We start from the raw sequence: 20,194 nt of genomic DNA on the forward strand, positions 1-20,194 counted from the left end.
GGTATGTGCTCTGAGATAACAAATTTATTTTCAATTTAACCATTTACCAGTTCTATATTACGTTGCAAACCCACATTTTTAGGCTGCTTACCTGTGCCGCTGTTCAACCAGAAAAAGAGAACCAGGCAACCACTGACTTCGAACCCACTTAAAAATGAGCCAAGTACCAGCAACGCAGCAGATACTTTGGACCTTTCTACTCTGCTAGCAGGTACACAGAGTTCAGCTTTTTATCACCCCTCCATAACTCCTATCTCAGTAGATCTTACTTTAGTTGCCACATTCACTAACATTCCAGTGTAATTTGTGTCAGTCGTCAAAAGTATTGCATATTTTTCGTTTCAAAAATTAAGTGTCTTTAAATGTGCCCTTTTTCTCTGTGCTGTCCTTCCTTGTTACGGGAAGGAGCATTTTCTAGTGGATTATCATACTCTTGGAGAAAAGTTGCCTCATAGGCTTGAAATGGCTAACTATTGTAATAAGAATTAATCCTATTGTGGTTAAAAGGGGAGGAGGGAACTCTTCCTTTGTGAATGAATTTCTACTTTTCAATTGCTTTGTGCCTTTAAAATGCTGGCTTGGGAAAATGGTAATGTGCAACCATAAAATAATTGCTGATCCAGTTTTTTTTAAAGGCCACAGTATACTGTGTTCCACTTCCTCAGTGCCCACTTATACAGAAAAAAGGAACCCATCGATTATAGATTCAAGTGGGTAACCGTGTTGGTCTGAAGTATCACAACAATATTTGAGTCCAATAGCAACTTTAAGACCAGCAAAAATTTATTCAAGGCATGAGCTTTTGCCCGGAAGAGTGCATGCACTCAAAAGTTTACGCAACACAATTGGACTCAAATTTTGTCCCCATAAATTATACCGAGAGATGCTTATAAATAATTATTCTATGAGAGGAGAGGATGGTGCCACAAGCAGCTAAGTTGAACCTCCATGTCTGGAGGCAGTGTATTTCTATTTATTCAGATAATTTGAACCTCTGCTTTCTACAAGAAGAGCCTCTTGTGGCGCAGAGTGGTAAGGCAGCAGAAATGCAGTCTGAAAACTCTGCCCATGAGGCTGGGAGTTCAATCCCAGGAGCTGGCTCAAGGTTGACAGCCTTCCATCCTTCCGAGGTTGGTAAAATGAGTACCCAGCTTGCTGGGAGGTAAACGGTAATGACTGGGGAAGGCACTGGCAAACCACCCCGTATTGAGTCTGCCAAGAAAACGCTAGAGGGCGTCACCCCAAGGGTCAGACATGACTCAGTGCTTGCACAGGGGATACCTTTACCTTTTTCTACTCCAAAGGAACACACATCTGATCTTCCAGATGCTGGGGGTAGACAACAGCTCTCAGCTTCAGGTTCTCCTTGTACAGCATCTGATCAGCCACTGACAGAGACAGAATGCTGGACTAGGCAGACCTCTTGTCTAATCAGCACCCACAAATGAAAACAGAGAATAACGTCCCAGCTAGCCTGATGTGGTCAGGCCTCTCTATTAAGTCTGTGGGTTCAGCAAGACACAGTCACAGTTTCTTCAAACCCAACAGCTCTTTAGTCAATACCAACACCAACTAGAACAGCAAACACAGGAATGCATGGAATTTATATACATTTGACCTAGCCCTCCAAGGAACCTGATTGGCCCTTAACTGAGCTGTCCGATTGGTCTTTAACAGAGTCCTAATACAAGTCACTCATTGGTCACATTAGAATCCTTCTTTAGCACACTGCGGTTCTTGAGCAGACTGTAAACACAACACTTCCCGTCCCCACCACGGCTACAGGTTCTGACAGCTCTAGTCTGTTTTGGGGATGCTGTGTTCATTTACTCCACAAATGCCTCACCTATATCCACTTAAAAGTTAAGTGGTTTCGATAAGGCAGAAAAACATAACTGCCTGTCAAGTTCCTCAATAAAATATAGCTCAGCAGCTGCACTCTTTGAAATGACAGGCGCTGCATTGGCCAGTGCTTTAGTGATCATGCATGGTGCTCACTTGGAGATTTCTTTGAACAACTATAGAAAATGTAAGGGAATGCTCTTTGTGCATATGTGAGAATATGTGGGTATATCTGCACGTGCAAGAGATACAAGAGATACACTGAGAATGAGAGACAGAGTATGTCCCTGTTAGAGGCACAGACCAAATTAATTCATTGCAAATAACCAAAGAAAAGGGACACAAGCACAAACACATATGTTTCCCAAGATCTCAAATTAGGTATTGCAAGATTGCATAGTTGTGTTTCATTAACTGTTCCATATCTTTTGATTTTTAAAGATTTTGGCTGGGAAACTGCAAAGCCAGAACCAACTCAGCTACAGAAAACAACAGGCATTGAGTATGTAGGGGGGAAATCCCATGTTAGCTTTCTTAATTCCTTTATCCCATTATACTAATACAGTTCAATACTTGAAATTAATTTCTTAAATCTTACTTTTCCGTGGGATCTTAACAGTTATGGAAATAAATATTTTTTTTAAAAAATAAAAAATATTTTTTAAAAATATTATTCAGTGCAAACTCCTAATATTGTGTCTTTGAAGCCCAACAGAGCTTTCTATGCCATCTCCTCTATTAAAACAACAAACCCCATCCAAGTCCATTGAATCAGGTGCAGGAAGAAACGTGAACAACTGGAGGTTGGTACCAATTTTCATAAAGTATCCATTTACAGTTGAGTACATAAGCCTGAACTGGTATAAATTTTGGTTCACTTATTTATTATATATCATATGGCGTGTGTAGTATATAGTCAGGAGATTCAAGTATTTTCTGGTGGTCAAGCAAGGGATGTTCAGAGATGATTTGCCATTTCCTGACTCCGTGTCAGTGTTCTTAGGAGGAATTCCATCCAAGTCCTTCAAGGTCTCCCATCCAAATACTAACCAGAGCTGGACTTGTTTAGCTTCCAAGGTCTAATGGGATTCATAGTTTGGTTAACTATGATCCACACATCTGACTTTTGGATTCAGATACTGAAGATCTGGCCCGCTCTTGTATGGGAATGAGGTGCCTACGAGGAGGTGGAATGTACCATTTTGCCTACAGTCACATTTTGGAATGTTCCCCTATGTTTACAAAAATCCTTACTAGTAGAAAGTCAACATGGCAACGGAAGGGCAGGGGAATTCAAACCTCTCCGTATTCTGCTAGTTTTCCATTTGTAGCTGTGGCAGAAAAACACAGACATTTATAGATATGGAGGGAGGAACTAGATGCACATTTAGATCAAAATCAAAGTTTTGTTCCTGAGTTTCAAACAGTTGATGTGGGGTCATTCAAGTTGTCTTCAGAGACACTGCTCTGATGAACATGATCGTAGATGCTGTAGTTATTCCTAGGATTAATATGGGGGGGGGGAGGATTTCAAATGGTAGGATTTCTATAGATTCTTATACAGACCATCACCCACTAAGCCATATCAAACGATCTCGCTTCAGGCTAGAGGAGAAAAATGCCAATTCTAACGTTTGGAAAAGAAATGACAGTGTGACATTTGGAGGCAGAACAGAAAACAGAAAGATTCCAAAGCTGGAGGGTGGCCCCAGTTGCATAACAGAGACAGGATCATGTCAGCGGAAACTTCCTGGCCCTCCAAAAGCACCACAAATCATCAGCAAAGGAACAGCTGGACAAAGTTATTCATCTACAGCGCAACAGCCAGGACTACCAAATAACATGCTGAGAGGCCTACCGGGTCAAAGTGCATCATATATATTTAAACACAATCCACATCAACAGAAAGTTAATGAGAAAAATACTGATTATACCCAAGGAGACAAAACAATGACGGTAAAATTTAAACACAAGCTGTTGATTTTTGTTTTAACTCACTTGCCTCTATTTACAGCTTCTTAAGGCAACCGTAGACTAATAAATATTTAAGTGCACTCAAGAAAATCAGCACTGCTTTGGCCAAAGAGATGCCTTTCCATTTTTAGAACCACTGTTTCCTATGGACTGGATCCAGATTGTTTGCTGCTAATGGAAAGTGTAATTTCTACCAATTCCCTCTTCCTGCTGTAGGCCACCCTCACCCCCCTTTTGCATCTCATGCCGATCTTGAGGGTCCTATGTCTGCCAAGAACAGCATTTCTGCAGTTGGAGGAGACAAGACAGAAAATTGTGTTCTGCAACAGTAGTGCTAGCAAAAAAATTAGTCTGGATCTAACATTGTATGGAGCTTTTAAATTATACCATACTCTGTGTGCACACACACAGAAGGTCAAATTTCCTGATGAAAAAGTAGTGACAGGTTAATAACGCTTATATCAATTTAGAACCTACTTGGTATTTATGAGTTCTTTCATTGAGCTTTTGAGGAGGAAAATAACTTGTCTGTCTGAATGTTCTGTCAAAGTTCATAAGATTTTTGGCCCTGACCTGATGGAACATTTCGCTGAATGAGATCAGGGCCCTATGGGAACAATTCTGAACAATTCTGCAGAGCCTGTAAGACAGAGCTATTACATCCCTACTTAAAACGTCCAACTAACAACCCCGATCGTCAAAAGGTATACCTATGTGCCTTCTCTCTCTAAAGAGGTGGCCTATCTGAAATCTAATTCTGTTTATGATTTAATAATTTTAATGCTAAAAATTGTAGGTCGAATTGATTTTATATGATTTTATGTGTTATTTATGATTATGTTGTGAGCCAACCTGTGCCCCCTGGGAAAGGGCAGCATACAAATGGAAACATCTGCATCTGCACCATAAATAAAACCAGAGAGGGAAGGTGGGAGGAGCTGCGACTCATCGCCTACCAGATTGGAGCCCTGGAGAGTCACTCGCCCTAGAGCACCAATCTGGCAGGGGATGGCATACCTCTAACTGCATCAACTTCTGCCTTGCAGCTGCACAAAGAGGTGGCAGTCAGGTATGGCAGCTTTAGCCCAAGTAGCCCTGCCACAGCCTCACCAGGCCTCAGCGAGGCTGCCTGGGTGGGTGGTGAGGGAGTCAAGGAGCGTCCACCCGAACTCGCCCCTGCCCCAACCAGCCTTGCTGAAGCCTGGCAAGCCCTCAGTGGTGCTGCCTGGGTGGGAGGCGGGGGCAGGCAGGGGACATCCACTCGAGCTTGCCGCCACCCCAACCAGCCTAGTGCAACCTGGCAAGCTCTCAGCGGGGCTGTCCGGATGGGAGGTGGGGTGGAGGCTAGAGCCTGTTGTATTTTTTATACAATGGGCTTTTCTTTTAGTAAATGAATAAAGTTCAACCCCCTGCACACTGAGGGTCTGTGGGCACCGCTCCCTAGGAACTGCAGCTTAGTTTTGCCAGTTGTTCACCCACCACATAGCAGCAATAGAGGTAATTCAGCCACACCAACTCACACGTGTGCACAGGCAAATCTGGATGAGAGGACAACCACCCCTGACAAGTTTGCAAAAAACATCATAGGGAGCTGAACCAACTGTAGAAGATTCTCATCAAACCCAAGTGTCAAATGGTTGGGTGGTCTGGTCACAGAAGCCACAAAGACATGGAAGTTTCAAAAGGAGCAGGGAGTTTAAAGAATTTCTGCTCCTAGCTTACAAAGCAGCTGGCTGTGGGCATTCCCTGACAAAGCCGCACAGAGTCTCACTGCACATCACAGGCAAGAAAAGAGCTTCTGAAGAAATGCTGCTCAGTGCATAATACTGCTGAGTACTGAGGACCTAACACATTTATCTACTAAGCCAGTTATACACTTTGGCAACATGACCAGTGATAAGCTACACGATTGGATCCAAAGCTAAATTTCCCCATGATAGAGGTTTCCTGCTCCACCCCCACCCCCCAGAAGCCCTGCTCACCATGTTCTGATCCTAGGGAATAAGGGGGCCATGAGGGATGACATTAAGAGGGTCTGCTGTGAGAAGGAGGAATTGGTGGAAATTGTCTGCTTAGATCTAACCTTTACTACTTATACACAAGTGAGGGCCCCACAAAAGTGGGGGGGCACAATTTTTGAAGTCCCCTATTCTCAGGGGTACTAGCAAGCCAGTCGCCCATCCTCCCTGTCCCGCTTTAATGGATTCTAACCTGCCCTCACAATTTCAGTGCCTCCTGAAGCGTTCTCAGTCCTCACCAGGATCACTTTTGGAGGTCTTCTTCTCTGACCAAGCCCTATTTGTATGCGTATCTCAAGAGTCCTTCAAGAAAGCAAAGACAGCAGCCTTATCAGGAGTGGGTCACATTCATAATGGAATGGATGGCTATCTTAGATGCAGTCATTTGAGCAGAAATGAACAACTGTTCCACTTGCCTCACCCACAGATGCAAATGTTTCTGTCCCTTCTATCCCAGGCATGGCATGAAGAAGCAAACACAAACATCAAGGTTACCTTCCCCCATTTATTTTTAATTAAAAACTATTGCTCCTTTAGATCAATATTACTGCTTGTAATGGAACACGTGGGGTATAGATTTTATATAAGTCTAGCCTTTCCAGCATGTCTGTAGCATTTCTGATTTCAGAAAAATAATGTTTACTGTGCCTAGAAAAATAGAAAATTGTCTTTGTTACAAAGAAATGATGATCAAACGATTTGTTGCCTAGGAGGTACAGCAGTCCTAATATCAGGCTGTGAAATTACCCTGGAGTCACTAGCTTGAACATGGCAAAATTGCTGTGCACAGGAGAGGCAGAAAGATCGATCCACTGTCACACACACATGTGGCCTCTAGTATCATAAAAAACAAGATTCAGAGGCAGAAGTCCAAATAATGATCATTTTAAGTATCAAAATATGATGCGGACTCACCTAAAAATCCACACGTTCCCAAGTCTTTCACTGACAAGTTCTTTTGACTTTCTTTCCATGTGACAGAAAGCGCCATCCTATCAACTCAGACTGAAAGAAAAGGACAATTCCCTCCGAATCCTGTCTGCTGTCATTGAGAGTATGAAGCACTGGGCCCAGTACACCAGTAAAGCACCACTGTTGTTTGAAGTATTAGGTAAGAACAATATTTTTATGGCATTCTCTGGAATTTCCAGGAAAGACTAATATTGTTTTCCTTCAATGTTGTAATCACTTCATTGATTGTTTGAGCAGGAGGCACTATTGAGTAGTCATACTCGTCACCCGAAAATTCATTTGTGGATAGCCCAGTAGAGAGCGATCCAGGGCCAGTTTCACACTGGGCAAATGAAAGACATAATATTATGTGTTGGTAGTTACTCCTGTGGAATGGTGCCACTTTTTTCGCACTGCTTCTTCTCACCTGGAATGTGGCTTACCCATCCTCTTGTGGCAGGAATGATGAAGACACTCAGTTGTAATAGCACATGGTTTAAGTGATTTGGGAGATAACCTGAGAAATAAAGCCTGAACACTCTGTCAGTGTATTCTGTCAGTGGATTATTTTTGCCCACAGCCCATCCTTCCAGCTTTGTATGACCTCCATCTTTTTATGACCTCAGTTTTGCATGACCTCAGAGGTCATGCAAAGCTGGAAGGGTTCCTTCAAACAGAAATTTGTGTAATGTCATAGAATCAGTTGTACAGTTGGAAGGCTATTATCCTGACACAGGAACCTACCCATGCCACATGCCATGCACCATGCTCTCGTATTCCTGTACCATGATTAATATTTAGACTGGTTTAAAAATAGGTGGTTGGATGGTCTACAAATTCTACATATAAACATATTTCCAGCTCCCACCCCTGAGTACACTACGCAGTCTACTGCCTACAGCTAAGTACAATCTATGTTACAACTCAATTTGTTCCACTTGGACAGGAACTCAAAACCTGAATGATTTTTGACAGACATTTTTGGGATTATGATTCTCATGTAGTAAAGTGAAGGAACAGATCAACCAAGACAGGCTGGTATCAGAAAACTGCCTAGTACAAGACAGGCTCAGAAGACATCATGACTGGCTGTCGCCTATAGCTCCAGCTCAAAGCAGCACAATGCCCTGCAGCCTCTCCTGGATAAGGATATTTTGTCTCTCAGCAGGCCTTAGGTGGCAGAGCATTCCTTTCTCTCAGACAGCCACATTTCCATAAAACAGCTTGGAATCATAGAATCATAGAGTTGGAAGGGACCTCCTGGGTCATCTAGTTCAACCCCCTGCAGAATGCAGGAAATTCACAACTACCTACCGTGACACCAGTTCCATACGTAGATGATGCCCCCTCCCCCAAAACATCTTATGCAGCAGCCATAAGGAAAATCTTTAAGATATACAATGAAAAATGCAACGAAAATCCGTTATGGATATTATCATAGTCTGGCAAAATTTAAAAGACATGGAGACACGAGCTGTAAACATCCAGGAGGCTGGGCGCTTCACAAGGGAGCCATATTCTGTCCAGGATTACCACAGGAGCAAGTGTAACACTCCGGCATTGCATCACATCTCCCTTATTTTTTGGACTATTTCAAAATCTTAGGAAGTATGCATGCACACAAAAGCTCAGGCCTTGAATAAATCTTTGTTGGTCTTAAATATGCCATTGGACTCAAATTTTGTTGTTAGAAACCAACAGTTTTGTCTCATCAAGATCTTAAATTTGACACAAGAATTTGAAATTTTTTAAATACAAAAATTCAAAACATATGGAGTTTTAATACCTTGCCTTCTGTCCTCATAAGGGCCACCAGGGCAGCTAACTAATTAGAACATGTAAAATTAAAACACATCTTAAGAACCTTTAAAACCAACAAAGGACACATTAGTGAAACAATTAGAATTAGAGCTTAAAAATATACAAAGACATAAAAAAAAACCAAGCAAAACAATGGGTAGAAATATGTTGGCAAAGTGCAGCTGGCAATTTATTACTACAAATAAACTTTTGGTTGACAGAGGGAATATAGCAGGATCTTATCATAATTATATAACCAAATACATCATAAATAATGAAGGTAACAGGTGGGATTAGAACACCGTTTAGATCCCCTTTAAAAAATAGTCTAAAGATGTTTACCACTAAAACAATGTAGGCCAAGATGAATAACAATTGCATTGTCTATTCTTCTCTGTATCTCTTTTAGGTATCCTGGATTCTGCCGTTACCCCTGGACTATATGGTGCAAAGACTTTCCTGTTGAGAGATGGGAAGGAGAGTGTCTCTTGTGTATTCTATGAGATTGTAAGTATTTTCCTTATGTAACCTGGACATGTAAAGAAGGTATCTCTAATTCCACTGCAAAAACATTACCCGGATATACAAAGAAAGATGTAACATTTAAAAAAAATTCTATACATAATTATGGAGTCTTGGCAATGGAACTCTTCCTTCCTTGTTTGGCCATAAGGATTATTACCAATCATAACCAGAATCCCCCCTAAACAATCTCTGCTCATAGAGTCATAGAGCTGGAAAGGGGCCACATGGGCCCATCCAATCTAACCCCCTGCTCACTGCAGGATCAACCCGAAATATCCTTGACAAGTGTTCATCCAGGCCAGCCTTTCTCAACCTTCTTACCATTGAGAAACCCCAGGAACAGTCTTCAGGCTTTGAGAATCTCAATCGTACAGTGGCGCAATCGTACAGAATATGGTTGAGAAGCATAGCTGTGTACAAGTCCACCTGGGGCCCCTCCCCTCCCTTCCCCTTCCCTCCAGGCCCATCACTGGCCACTGAGGGGAGGAGATCAACATGACCATATATGGTCATATCCCCCAATAACTGTTTAACCAATTTAAAAAATATATTACAAATGAATTAACTCCCACCCATTCGGGAAACCCTTCTAGAACCGTCAAGAAACCTCAGGGTTTCAAGAATCCCTGATTGAGAAACCCTGATCCAGGCACTGCTTGAGGATTGCCAGTTTATTAGATTAAACAGATAGTTTAATTCATTAAACAGAATTTAATTAACCAGAATTAATTTTGCTTAAAGCAATTTATCCCATCAATCACAATAGGCACAGACATCCAGTTACAATGGGAACAGACATCCAGATACAGCTGTTTTGTAACCTGTAATTCTGCACTCATTGTTAAAAAAGAGCTTGTTTTTATACTAAGGGAGCAAAACCAACTTTTTACCGTCCTTTGAAACCAGGACCGGGAACTCCCACGTTTAATCCGAGGTCGGGCCCATAGATGTGTGGGAAATTATGACACAAGTCGGAAACTCTTCAGGTGCGTCTCCGTAAGACCAGCCAGTGTCCCCGAACAACAAACCTTTCAAGATTTTGTCAGAATTGCAGATGTTGAGATGGGTGAATATGTGAAAGCAAGCAATGAAGTTTAAGTGTTCATAGCTGAAACCAATGAAGGAAAGAGAGACACCTTAATATGACACCAATGGAAAGATGCTCAGAACTCTTTATTGGCAGCACCAGAGAAAAGCTTTATTATTATCGTCAGCTGTATTGTTATATGCTGCCTAAAAATAAAGGCGTTTTTGTTGATTGTTTTAAACGGAACTTGCTTATTAGTTTTTCCTGCTGTTACAATTACAAGCGGTCTGGTACTAACTTCCTCTGGCCTATGTAAGGTCTCAGATTTGATTTCAACACATGGCTTCATGGAAGAAGACCGGCATCTGGAAAGGTTCTGGAGCACTTGGATAAAGCCCAGTTGCTCACTCAAGGGAGGGCAATACAGTATAATTTATATTATGCATTTTTACTTTTATCTAAAGCAACAATAAAGTGCTATCTTTTGGAGAGATTCCTGGTACCAACAACCAATTGTGATTTCTTGATGACATTGAAAACGTACTGTGGAGTGACCTGGGGTGGGGGGGCTGTATGCCCTCCATTTTGCATTTTTGTGAATGTAGTTTTATAGATTTCAGGAAACTGTATATATGGAAGACTCCTCATTCATTCATTCATTCATTCATTCATTCATTCATTCATTCATTCATTCATTCATTCGTATTTTTATACCGCCCTTCCCTATGACTCCGGGCAGTTTACGTGGAACGTTGCACAAAATTACATAGAACTTTATGACAATCTATAACGTTGCACAAATTTCATAGAACATCAAAACAATATATCAGGTAATAACAATCACAGCACAACATGAATAACAACACTGATATGCCCTTGGGGAGATCAAATTGTTCAGTTATGGAAGGGGCGTCTGGGGGGGGGACCAGCAGATGTTCTGAGTCGGTCAGCCTCAAGTGAATGTCTTCTTATATACTCTGCATTAGTTTTGTCAGTAATCCACTAACATTACACAAATACACAAATATGAACTTTATTTTTTTTTCTTTTAAGGTTAGGAAGTGTTACCAGACACACATATGCACGTGTCCCAAGACATATATTCAGCAGTGGGAAATTGCTTTGTGAGAGGTTTGGTAACGTAGCGAAATGAATCATTTGCCAATATTTACGAGGTAATTACATCCTTTAGAACTCAAGGCAGACAACAAGTAGCTATAGTAAAATAGTAACAATCTTTATTGGAAGGGAACTAACAAAAATATATCTAGCACACTAGCATTCAAGCGGATAAGAAAATAAAGGGAGAATAGAGTTGCAGTAGATATATTCACCAGTCCTGGAGAGCAGAGAGGCCACAGAACACGTCAACACGGCCAGCATGTAGGGCGATTTGAATGGGTCCCAAATCAGAAGCACATTTTGGCTTGCCCGCATATGAAGACACAGATGAAGAAATAACTGACAGTGGGTAATTTTTTAAGATTCAAAATACTTCAAACCTCTCCATCGAAGAAAACGTCTTAATACTTGACTGACTGCTAATCAGAATAAATATAAAGATCATATGGAAAATGCATTTTATTTAGTGGTTTGAGGTATGTAAAAAAACCCACACTGGGTTTAGACGTTTTTCTCAATTAGAAGACAGGGAGGGAGCAGAAGTCAAATTGTTCTCAAGCATTTGAAAGCTTGCCAATTGGTCTAGCAAATACCACCTATCAAAGCTTTGCAAATGCAAAAGAATCTCTAGCTGAAGGCCATTAAATGGCCAGCTCCCACCTTGACCAGAATCTGACAATTAGGAAGGACAGACTAGGGGTATGCAAGGGGTTAGAAGGTATCTTCCTGGAGGCTTTTTTTTTTTAACCACCAAGGAAGTGAGGAAGCAAATGAACATCCTTTGGCTGAAGGGATTCTTTGGGATGATTCTATGTGGAAGAAGCTCTCACATCTGGGCTCCATCTTAATGGCTGCCAATATAATGGTAATGCTGTAGTTGCTAAGCTTAAGAAGCCTGCCTTAGAATAAGACCAGCTGGGCCATGCAGAGACTGGAGGGACAGAAGAATATGTGCTGACTCGTTTTCTTTGTCCTCTTTGACAGTCTGATGATGTGCAGAGTATGTGTTTGGACTTATTCATTTTAATACATTCTTTTTCAAAAATTGGTAGTTGCTCTCTGTACCAGGGGTAGTCAACCTGTGGTCCTCCAGATGTCCATGGACTACAATTCCCATGAGCCCCTGCCAGCGTTTGCTGGCAGGGGCTCATGGGAATTGTAGTCCATGGACATCTGGAGGACCACAGGTTGACTACCCCTGCTCTGTACCACATACATCTGCACTGTTTTAAATTGTTGTTGTTGTTAGTTGTGAAGTTGTGTCTGACCCATCGCGATCCCGTGGGCAATGATCCCCCAGGCCTTCCTTTCCTCTACCATTCCCCAGAGTCCATTGTTCAAATACACTATTTAAAAGCGTGCCAAAGGAAAGGATGAAATTAGTTAACAGAAGAGTAGGCAGGTGCAGCAAACCATCCCCGTGGAAACCGGTTGCTAGGTCACAGGGCACTAGGTGGAGCCTTTAATCAGCAAGGCAGAAGAAAGCTTTGAGTGCTAGCTCTTCAGGCAATTCCTAACAAAGCCATCTGGTGGCAGCATACGAACAGAAAAGCAAGGGTCAGGTAGGCTGGGAGAGCACGTGTCAAAGGGCAGAGACTTGGAATACTCACTGGTGCCAAGACACCTGGGAGGGGTGGAAGAGAGTGGCATTGGGGGGTTTGTTCTGCCACAGACCACCGAAAGCCTGAACACTTGCAGGGCAACCCTGCTCGGACTTTCTCCAGTCTAAGACCATAATCAATGAGCTTCGACTGGACTAATTCTATTTAGGATTTTTCTCCTGATGGAAATTTTTGCCCCTGCATATATCACCTGTGCAGTGCGTAAGGACTATTTTAGATGACCCTAAGGACAAAATTGGATACGGTATGCGAGAGGCATAAAGGAAGGGGACGTGAAATGAATGCGTTGAGTGGCACAACAGGAGGCAACTGCACACGCCAGGTTCTACTGAAGTGACAGACAAACGAAAGCAGACTCTTGACAGCTGAAACTGTTTTATTACCATTCAGTGTTGGCAATCGGAAAATTCACATTTCAAATGATTGGAAGTATTTTATGCAACAAGTCCAATATAGGGGAGGAAGGAGTTAATTATCTAAGCAAGGAGCCACAGTCAAAATGCAGAAACCACACTCATGGAAAATACAGCTTTTAATTACACATAAAAATTATATATATTTATATATATTTAGAAGAAAACTTGAATCCTGAACAAGTAATTTTAAAAAAATCTATTATGCACAATAGAACTCACAGACAGTACTTGTTTAAAAAGTGATTTATCAGCATCAACCAAAGTATCGGTTATTTTCCCAGCAGTTAGTAATGCATCTTTACCTACTCTGGATTTAGTCGGAGATTGTGTCTTTATGTAAGTTTGCCACCTAGATCTCCACCTGTGTCTGATGTTATTAAAGTTAACACCAATTCACACACCAACAATCACACTCCACTCACGAACAACTGCAATTTTAGGTTTCCTTTCCACAATATGTGATCCGTCTGGGAAAAGGCAGTCAGTAAATATCTAAATAAAATCAACCCAAGAGGTGGAGGAGTGACCACAGAATAATTTCACACCGTTTTCAACCACTGACACCATTCACACCATCAAGCTAGATTTCATTAAGGCTGCATTTGACCATTATGAAAAATTCTGGTTTTCACTAGTTAGCTGAGACACCTGAATGTACACGGGTTTTTAAAAAAATCACGGTTTGTACATTGGCACCATATCAGGATTTAAAATTAGGGTTTATAGCTGGTTTGTTAACCTAAAATTGTACTAACTGTGGCTTGTTGTGATGTCTGAATACACAGTTTGCAGTTCATGACAATACCTGCAGCTGGCTGGCTTGTTCAAGGAAGACAGCCTCTTTGTGGAGAAGAGGCAAGAAGGAGATATAACAGTGTATGAGCAGGCCAGGATTTGCTACTTAAATCTAGAAGACTAGCCACAGCTTGTTCATAAACCATGGTGTAAAGTTTAAACCAGGGGTAGTCAAACTGCGGCCCTCCAGATGTCCATGGACCACAATTCCCAGAACCCCCTGCCAGCATTCGCTGGCAGGGGCTTCTGGGAATTGTGGTCCATGGACATCTGGAGGGCCGCAGTTTGACTACCCCTGGTTTAAACCAATAATGCTCACTCAGCGGCTGTCCTGAGTCTTAGGGTGGCACCTGCCTAAAGTTCCCAACTTTGGGTTGAGAAAAACCTGGGAACCTTGGGGGTGTATCCCACCAAGGGCGAGGTTTGTGGAGGGGAGGGATTTCAGTGGGGCGTGCCATGGAGTGCATGTTCTAAGCCAGTGGTTCTCAACCTGGGGGTCGTGACTCCTGCTTCTCAAGATTTGCCAGTTGATGAGCTTCAGAGGGAATAAAACGAAAAGAAACCCTCTCCTACGTTTCCTGACCCATACTCTAAAAAAGAAAAAATTTGGAACGCCAACAGTCGCACCGAGTTGTAGAAACCAGTTTTAAATATGAAACAGTTTTGGTGACAAGGATATTTGTTCATATCCTTCCAATGGCAAACAAAAAAAAACGATGCACAAATTCTCACCACCAGCAGAATAAGCTCTGTGGCGTGCAATGGAGCCTGCGTGGGTGTATTCATTCCCTGTTTTTGGAAAAAGCTAGATCGTGGTCACACCAGCAAGTTACCTTCCTAGAGAAATATTTCCGTGAGGTTGTAAACATTGCACAACACCGATAAAACACACACACACACACACATACACACAGAAATACATTTTTTACAACACTATACAATGTTTTCACTGGCTCCTTTTTTTTAACCTCATAGTGTATTACTGACCTTTTGTCATGTACACCTGCTCTGTTTAAAAGGCACCGGTCGGTTAGGAAAGAAAAGACAGCAAGCTTCCCATTTCTCTCTCACTTACATCAGCATTTTTAAAACAAAACAAAATGGTTAGTTGCTTCTGTTAGGCCCTGACTTTATTCACCATTTAGGAATAACTGCCCTTAGCCATTGATAGCAAGGGAACCAAGCTATCAAGATGCTCCGAGGATATTTGCCACGTCCGGTGTAAACTGGCGGACTTCAGAATTTGAAACTATTCGTTCTTTCTGAATTTCTGGCCACGGAGATACCACTTCCATTCAGCACAAACCTTTCCAAGGCTCAAAAACCTTGGCGAGCTAGGCCAGTGTTAGCCAACTTGTGTCGTGCATGAGAAATTAAGGCGAAGGTAGGAAAGGGGAGGGGGGGCAAGGACGCCTTGTGAGTTTATGTTGGAGGCAAAACCAGGGCGAAGAAACCCAAGACCCATCGATCCCACGAAGTCACCAACGAACAAAAGGGCCAATGAGAAAGCTGTGCAATAAATACTCTTTCGTGCCAGAACGATCTTGCATCAATTTCATGCAAGGTCCAGGTGCCGTCTCGTCTTCCGTATTTGCTACTTTAATCAGTAGGTAGGAAGTATTTCGACTACACAGGTTCCTCCAGGTGGAAAACTGAGCCTACAGTCAAGGGATATTCTAGGGAAGTGTTTAAGACTCTGAAACTTAGGCATTACACGTGAATTGTTGCTGTTGTTAGTTGCGAAGTCCTGTCCGGCCCATCGTGACCCCATGGACAATGATCCTCCAGGCCTTCCTGTCCTCTACCACAGGGGTAGTTAACCTGTGGTCCTCCAGATGTTCATGGACTACAATTCCCATGAGCCCCTGCCAGCGTTTGCGGGAATTGTAGTCCATGAACATCTGGAGGACCACAGGTTGACTACTCCTGCTCTACCATTCCCCGGAGTCCATTTAAATTCGCACCGACTGCTTCAGTGACTCCATCCAGCCACGTGAACACCATGGTATAAAAGGAGCAAGCTACTGGTGAAAGGAGCAAACTTTGAAAACAAGAATGCATCCGGACCTCTCTTTAGCTTGGTTATTTTCAAAGAAATTGACACAAGATCGTTCTGGCATGAGAGAGTATTGATTTGCCTTCTCCTCGGACCTTCTGTTTGGCTGCAGGCAAAACCAGAGCAAAAAACAAGCAACAACGGGGAGAATTAACTTTAATATTATATTTCACGCTGGGGTGCTTGACTTGGAATGCTTGTTTTCCTTATACGCTCAGTTTGCTCTTTTAAAAGGACATTTTTCAATCAGAGCTTTTAAGGTTCCTTATTTATTGTTATAAGAGCCTTTTGTGGCGCAGAGTGGTAAGGCAGCAAAAATGTTGTCTGAAAGCTCTGCCCATGAGGCTGGGAGTTCGATCCCAGCAGCCGGCTCAAGGCTGACTCAGCCTTCCATCCTTCCGAGGTCGGTAAAATGAGTACCCAGCTTGCTGGGGGATAAACGGTAATGACTGGGGAAGGCACTGGCAAACCACCCCGTATTGAGTCTGCCAAGAAAACGCTGTTCGCACAGGGAATACCTTTACCTTTATTTATTGTTATATTTATTTCTGGTACCCTTGGTGAAACATCCACAAAACACATAGAAGATCTAAGGAGTAAATTAAAATTAATTCTCCCTCTGCACCAATTATCTGTTTTTTGTTCCAGCACTGGTGTGATCGTCTTCCTCTTTCTAGTACATGGGAGACATGATTCGAACCAAGGTATTTTGGAATCATAGCCTCAGCCACTATATTACATAGCTCCAAAGCATGTACAGAGCTCCATCTAGATGCCCTCTAGAGTCTGCTGGGGTAGTGGGTAAAAGCGGTGACGTATAATCTGGAGAGGTGGGTTTGATTCCCTGCTCCTCCTCTACCTGCAGTCAGCTGGACAGCCTTGGGCCAATCCCAGTTCTCTCAAGGCTCTCGGTCCCACCTACCCCACAGAGTGTCTGTTGTGGGGAGAGGAAGGCAACTGTAAGCTGCTTTGAGACTCCTTTGACTAATAAACAGTGGGGTACAAAAAGCAACTCTTCTTCCTCGATATGACACCAGCTTTCAAATCATGTACAGAGCTCCTCTGAGCTTCCCTCTCATTACAGGGATGCTTTGTACAGAGCTCCCTGAATTTCTGAGAGCATTACCAGGTTATGGATGACAATGCGTAACTCACCTTTGCTCTCAGGTCTCCAACTCCTAAGAGCTGCCAGGTGAATTAATTTACTCTGCAGATTCACAAGCAAGCCGGGGCTCATTCATTTTGTGCAACGATATGATTCCAAACCTGAATTGCCTGATAAAAATGCTCTCATCGTTTGAACCCTACGCAGGGTGCAAAAAGGCTGCACACCACACGGTGTTTCTCTGCAAGCACAGTCAAGCACACATGTGCCAGAGGCAAAAGGCCTCCATTTCCCACTCAGAGATGCTACACTAGGGGATGCTGAAAGGAAGCAGAACCCTGAAGGCAGGGAATTCTCAAAAGCGTCTGCTAGCAACATTGTACCAAGGTTCTAAAATGCAGACATCTGAGGCAAATGAGGGACAGAGATTTACCAGGGACAGGTAACAACAGCAGCAGCAACAACAATAAAAAGGTACTGTCCCTAATTATTAGGGATAGCATGGCCATGTGTTGTAGCTGGCTGAATTAAAATGTGGGGGTTGTATTCTAAAAATAATCCTTGGGGGGGGCACAAGAGTCTTTTCTGTCTCTGCATGAGTCACTGTTCTGGGTGGGCCTCCTGAGAATTCCAGAGGGGTGAGTCATGCAGAGGCCCAACAGGCAGGCCTCTCCCATCCTGCTGCATCCCTGGAGCTGGAGCGATTGAACGATAGCATGGGAATGAATTATTTATCACGGTCAAAGACAAACAATAAGACACGAGGCAGGGAAAGGCAGAATCGGCCCTCTCTTCCCCACCGAAGGCAAGACAGTTCCGCGAATAATGTAGAAGTTGTGGCCTCGGGAAACACATTTTGGGAATTATTTCTCTGTGGGAGGGCAGGCGCAGAGCTGGGCTCCCTAACAGGCAAAGAAGCACCTCCTGGATGCGCAACAGAACCAATGGATCCAGACAATGTTCATAAACTGATCCTGCCTGACTCAAAGCCCTGTGGCAAGACACAAAGCGGACTTGATTGCAAAGTATGTGTGTGTGGGGGGATATTCTGCTTCTAATAAATGAGAACTCCTAAAAGGCAGGGGGGCCTTGGTCTGAATGGGGATCCATTTGCTTCGTGCTTCATTTAAGGCAAATGGTGTGTTTCTTAACATAGTTCAGGGGTCCCCAAGGTGGTGCCCACCAACCCCTTTCATGGTGCTCATCAAATGTTCTTAGGAAGTGGGTGTGGCCTTGCCCAACAGGGTTTCTGATTTGCTTCCAGGTTAAATATCGTTTCAGGGGCAGTGCCCCCCCCCCAAGTGTTGGTTTCCTTCCCACCCACACTTGATTTTTAGTTTTTAAGCGATCCCCCCCATCCTTTTCTCTGAACTTTCCTGTACCCCCCTTTTGTGGTTGCCTCCGCCTCCTGCAGCAGCCATTTTGTGGCTGCACCCACCATCATGTGCCCACGGGCTCAAAAAGAATTTCGGGCCCCCTCTCAGGTATCAACACCTTCCGCTTTTCCCTTCCTTTCTCAAATGAGGTTTTGTCCCAATAGGACAGAATCAGCCGTCTCCGCTGATGAGCACAGTTGCCAACCTCCAGGTGAGGGCTCCCTCCTATCCAGGTGACAGAAATCAATTTACCTGGAGCAAACAGCTACTCTGGAAAGTGGACTCCATAGTATTCAACCCTACTGAAGTCCCTCCCTAAAACCAATTCAGCCACCCTAAAACCAATTCACAAATCTAGCAAAATCAACTGTGCCCTCCCACCCCAAATTTCCCCATTTGATGGACGGAGACAGTTCTTAACACGAAAAGAGGCCCCCCTCCCCATCTCCCGCGCTCTGACCAGCTGAGTTCTCGTGCTCAGGCCTCCAATGTGCATTCTGAGATAAGTGGCTTAGCTCCTCTGATTCTCGCAAGCGTCCCCTGCGAGATGCATGCCGAAGGGCCTTAGCTGACCACGTGCGAGCCGGCATTTCACGCACCGCAGGGCTGAGACCCACGCTGTTATATTAATACTTATTGCTTAAAGGGGTGCTGTTTTAACGGGGTCAAGTTATCTCACGGAAGCCCCAAGAAAAAAAGTTAAATGTAGGATCTGTACACCAATGTGTCCGGCAAGTGATCGGGACTAGACACCGTTTACGGAGGGGGAGGGTTCTCTGCTTCTTTGCTTGGGGTTCAGGCCAAATGCCCTCAGCGGCACCCACATATCCGTTGTCCTGCGCAAGCCCATAATTCTATGCCTTAAGAATGCGTTTCAAAAGCCTCTGGGGTGGGGGGACAAGTGCGATCAAGGTTGCAGTCAACTTGCAGCCACCCCACAGGATTTTCAAGGCAAGAGTCATTCAGAGGTTCAAGAGGGTGGCCGGCACGGTGGATGAGCAACAAGGTTGTGAGTGTCCTGCATTGTGCAGGGGTTTGGACTAGATGGCCCAGGAGGCCCCTTCCAACTCTGATTCTGTGATTCTATGTGGTTTGCCTGCCTCTGCACAGCATGCCCGGACTTCTTAGGTGGCTCCCCACCCAAGAACTCACCAAGGGCAATCTTGCTCGGTTTCTGAGATCTAATGAGAACATGCTTGTCTTGGCCATCTCAGTTAGGGCACAGCCATCCTAGTGGTGGAAGGTCACACCCAGCTTAGGGCAACCCCCATGAGGCTTTCAGGACAAGGGACAAACATAGGTGGTTCGCCACTGCGTGTCTCTACGTAGCAACCCTGGTCTTTCTTGGTGGGCTCCCATCCGACGTCTAAACAGGAGTGACCTATTGCAGGTTCCAAGAGCTGATGAGATCAGGCTAGCCTGGGCCTTTTACCGAATTATTAAGATAATATGTGTTCATAACTTTGTTGTGGTTACTAAGAGATACTAATATTTTCTCCACAGTAGATGCTCTTGGTCAGGGGTAGTCAACCTGTGGTCCTCCAGATGTTCATGGATTACAATTC

General features: G+C 43.5%; 2 protein-coding genes across 12 annotated transcripts in view; one reads left to right on the forward strand and one right to left on the reverse strand.

The window, feature by feature from the left end:
• The window catches only part of ASPA (aspartoacylase), a 24,123-nt gene extending 24,013 nt beyond the window's left edge, over window positions 1-110 (reverse strand). For 2 of the 3 annotated variants that reach the window (XM_077311688.1, XM_077311687.1), the window contains exon 1: window positions 92-110. The gene's annotated coding sequence lies outside the window, so the exon portion shown is untranslated. The remainder of the gene's footprint in view (window positions 1-91) is intronic. The other variant, XM_077311690.1, reaches the window with a different exon arrangement.
• Window positions 1-10,622, forward strand: part of SPATA22 (spermatogenesis associated 22) — a 15,103-nt gene extending 4,481 nt beyond the window's left edge. For all 9 annotated transcript variants that reach the window (XM_077311693.1, XM_077311699.1, XM_077311700.1 and 6 more), the window contains 7 exons: window positions 83-211; window positions 2,284-2,344; window positions 2,550-2,645; window positions 3,447-3,798; window positions 6,816-6,945; window positions 8,995-9,092; window positions 10,017-10,622. In XM_077311693.1, coding sequence (XP_077167808.1) covers window positions 83-211; window positions 2,284-2,344; window positions 2,550-2,645; window positions 3,447-3,798; window positions 6,816-6,945; window positions 8,995-9,092; window positions 10,017-10,208 — 1,058 coding nt within the window. In that variant the 3' untranslated portion in view covers window positions 10,209-10,622. The remainder of the gene's footprint in view (window positions 1-82; window positions 212-2,283; window positions 2,345-2,549; window positions 2,646-3,446; window positions 3,799-6,815; window positions 6,946-8,994; window positions 9,093-10,016) is intronic.
• The last annotated feature ends 9,572 nt before the right edge of the window (window positions 10,623-20,194 follow it).

Source organism: Paroedura picta, chromosome 15 (genome assembly GCF_049243985.1).
Source record: "Paroedura picta isolate Pp20150507F chromosome 15, Ppicta_v3.0, whole genome shotgun sequence".
Taxonomy (NCBI): domain Eukaryota; kingdom Metazoa; phylum Chordata; class Lepidosauria; order Squamata; family Gekkonidae; genus Paroedura; species Paroedura picta.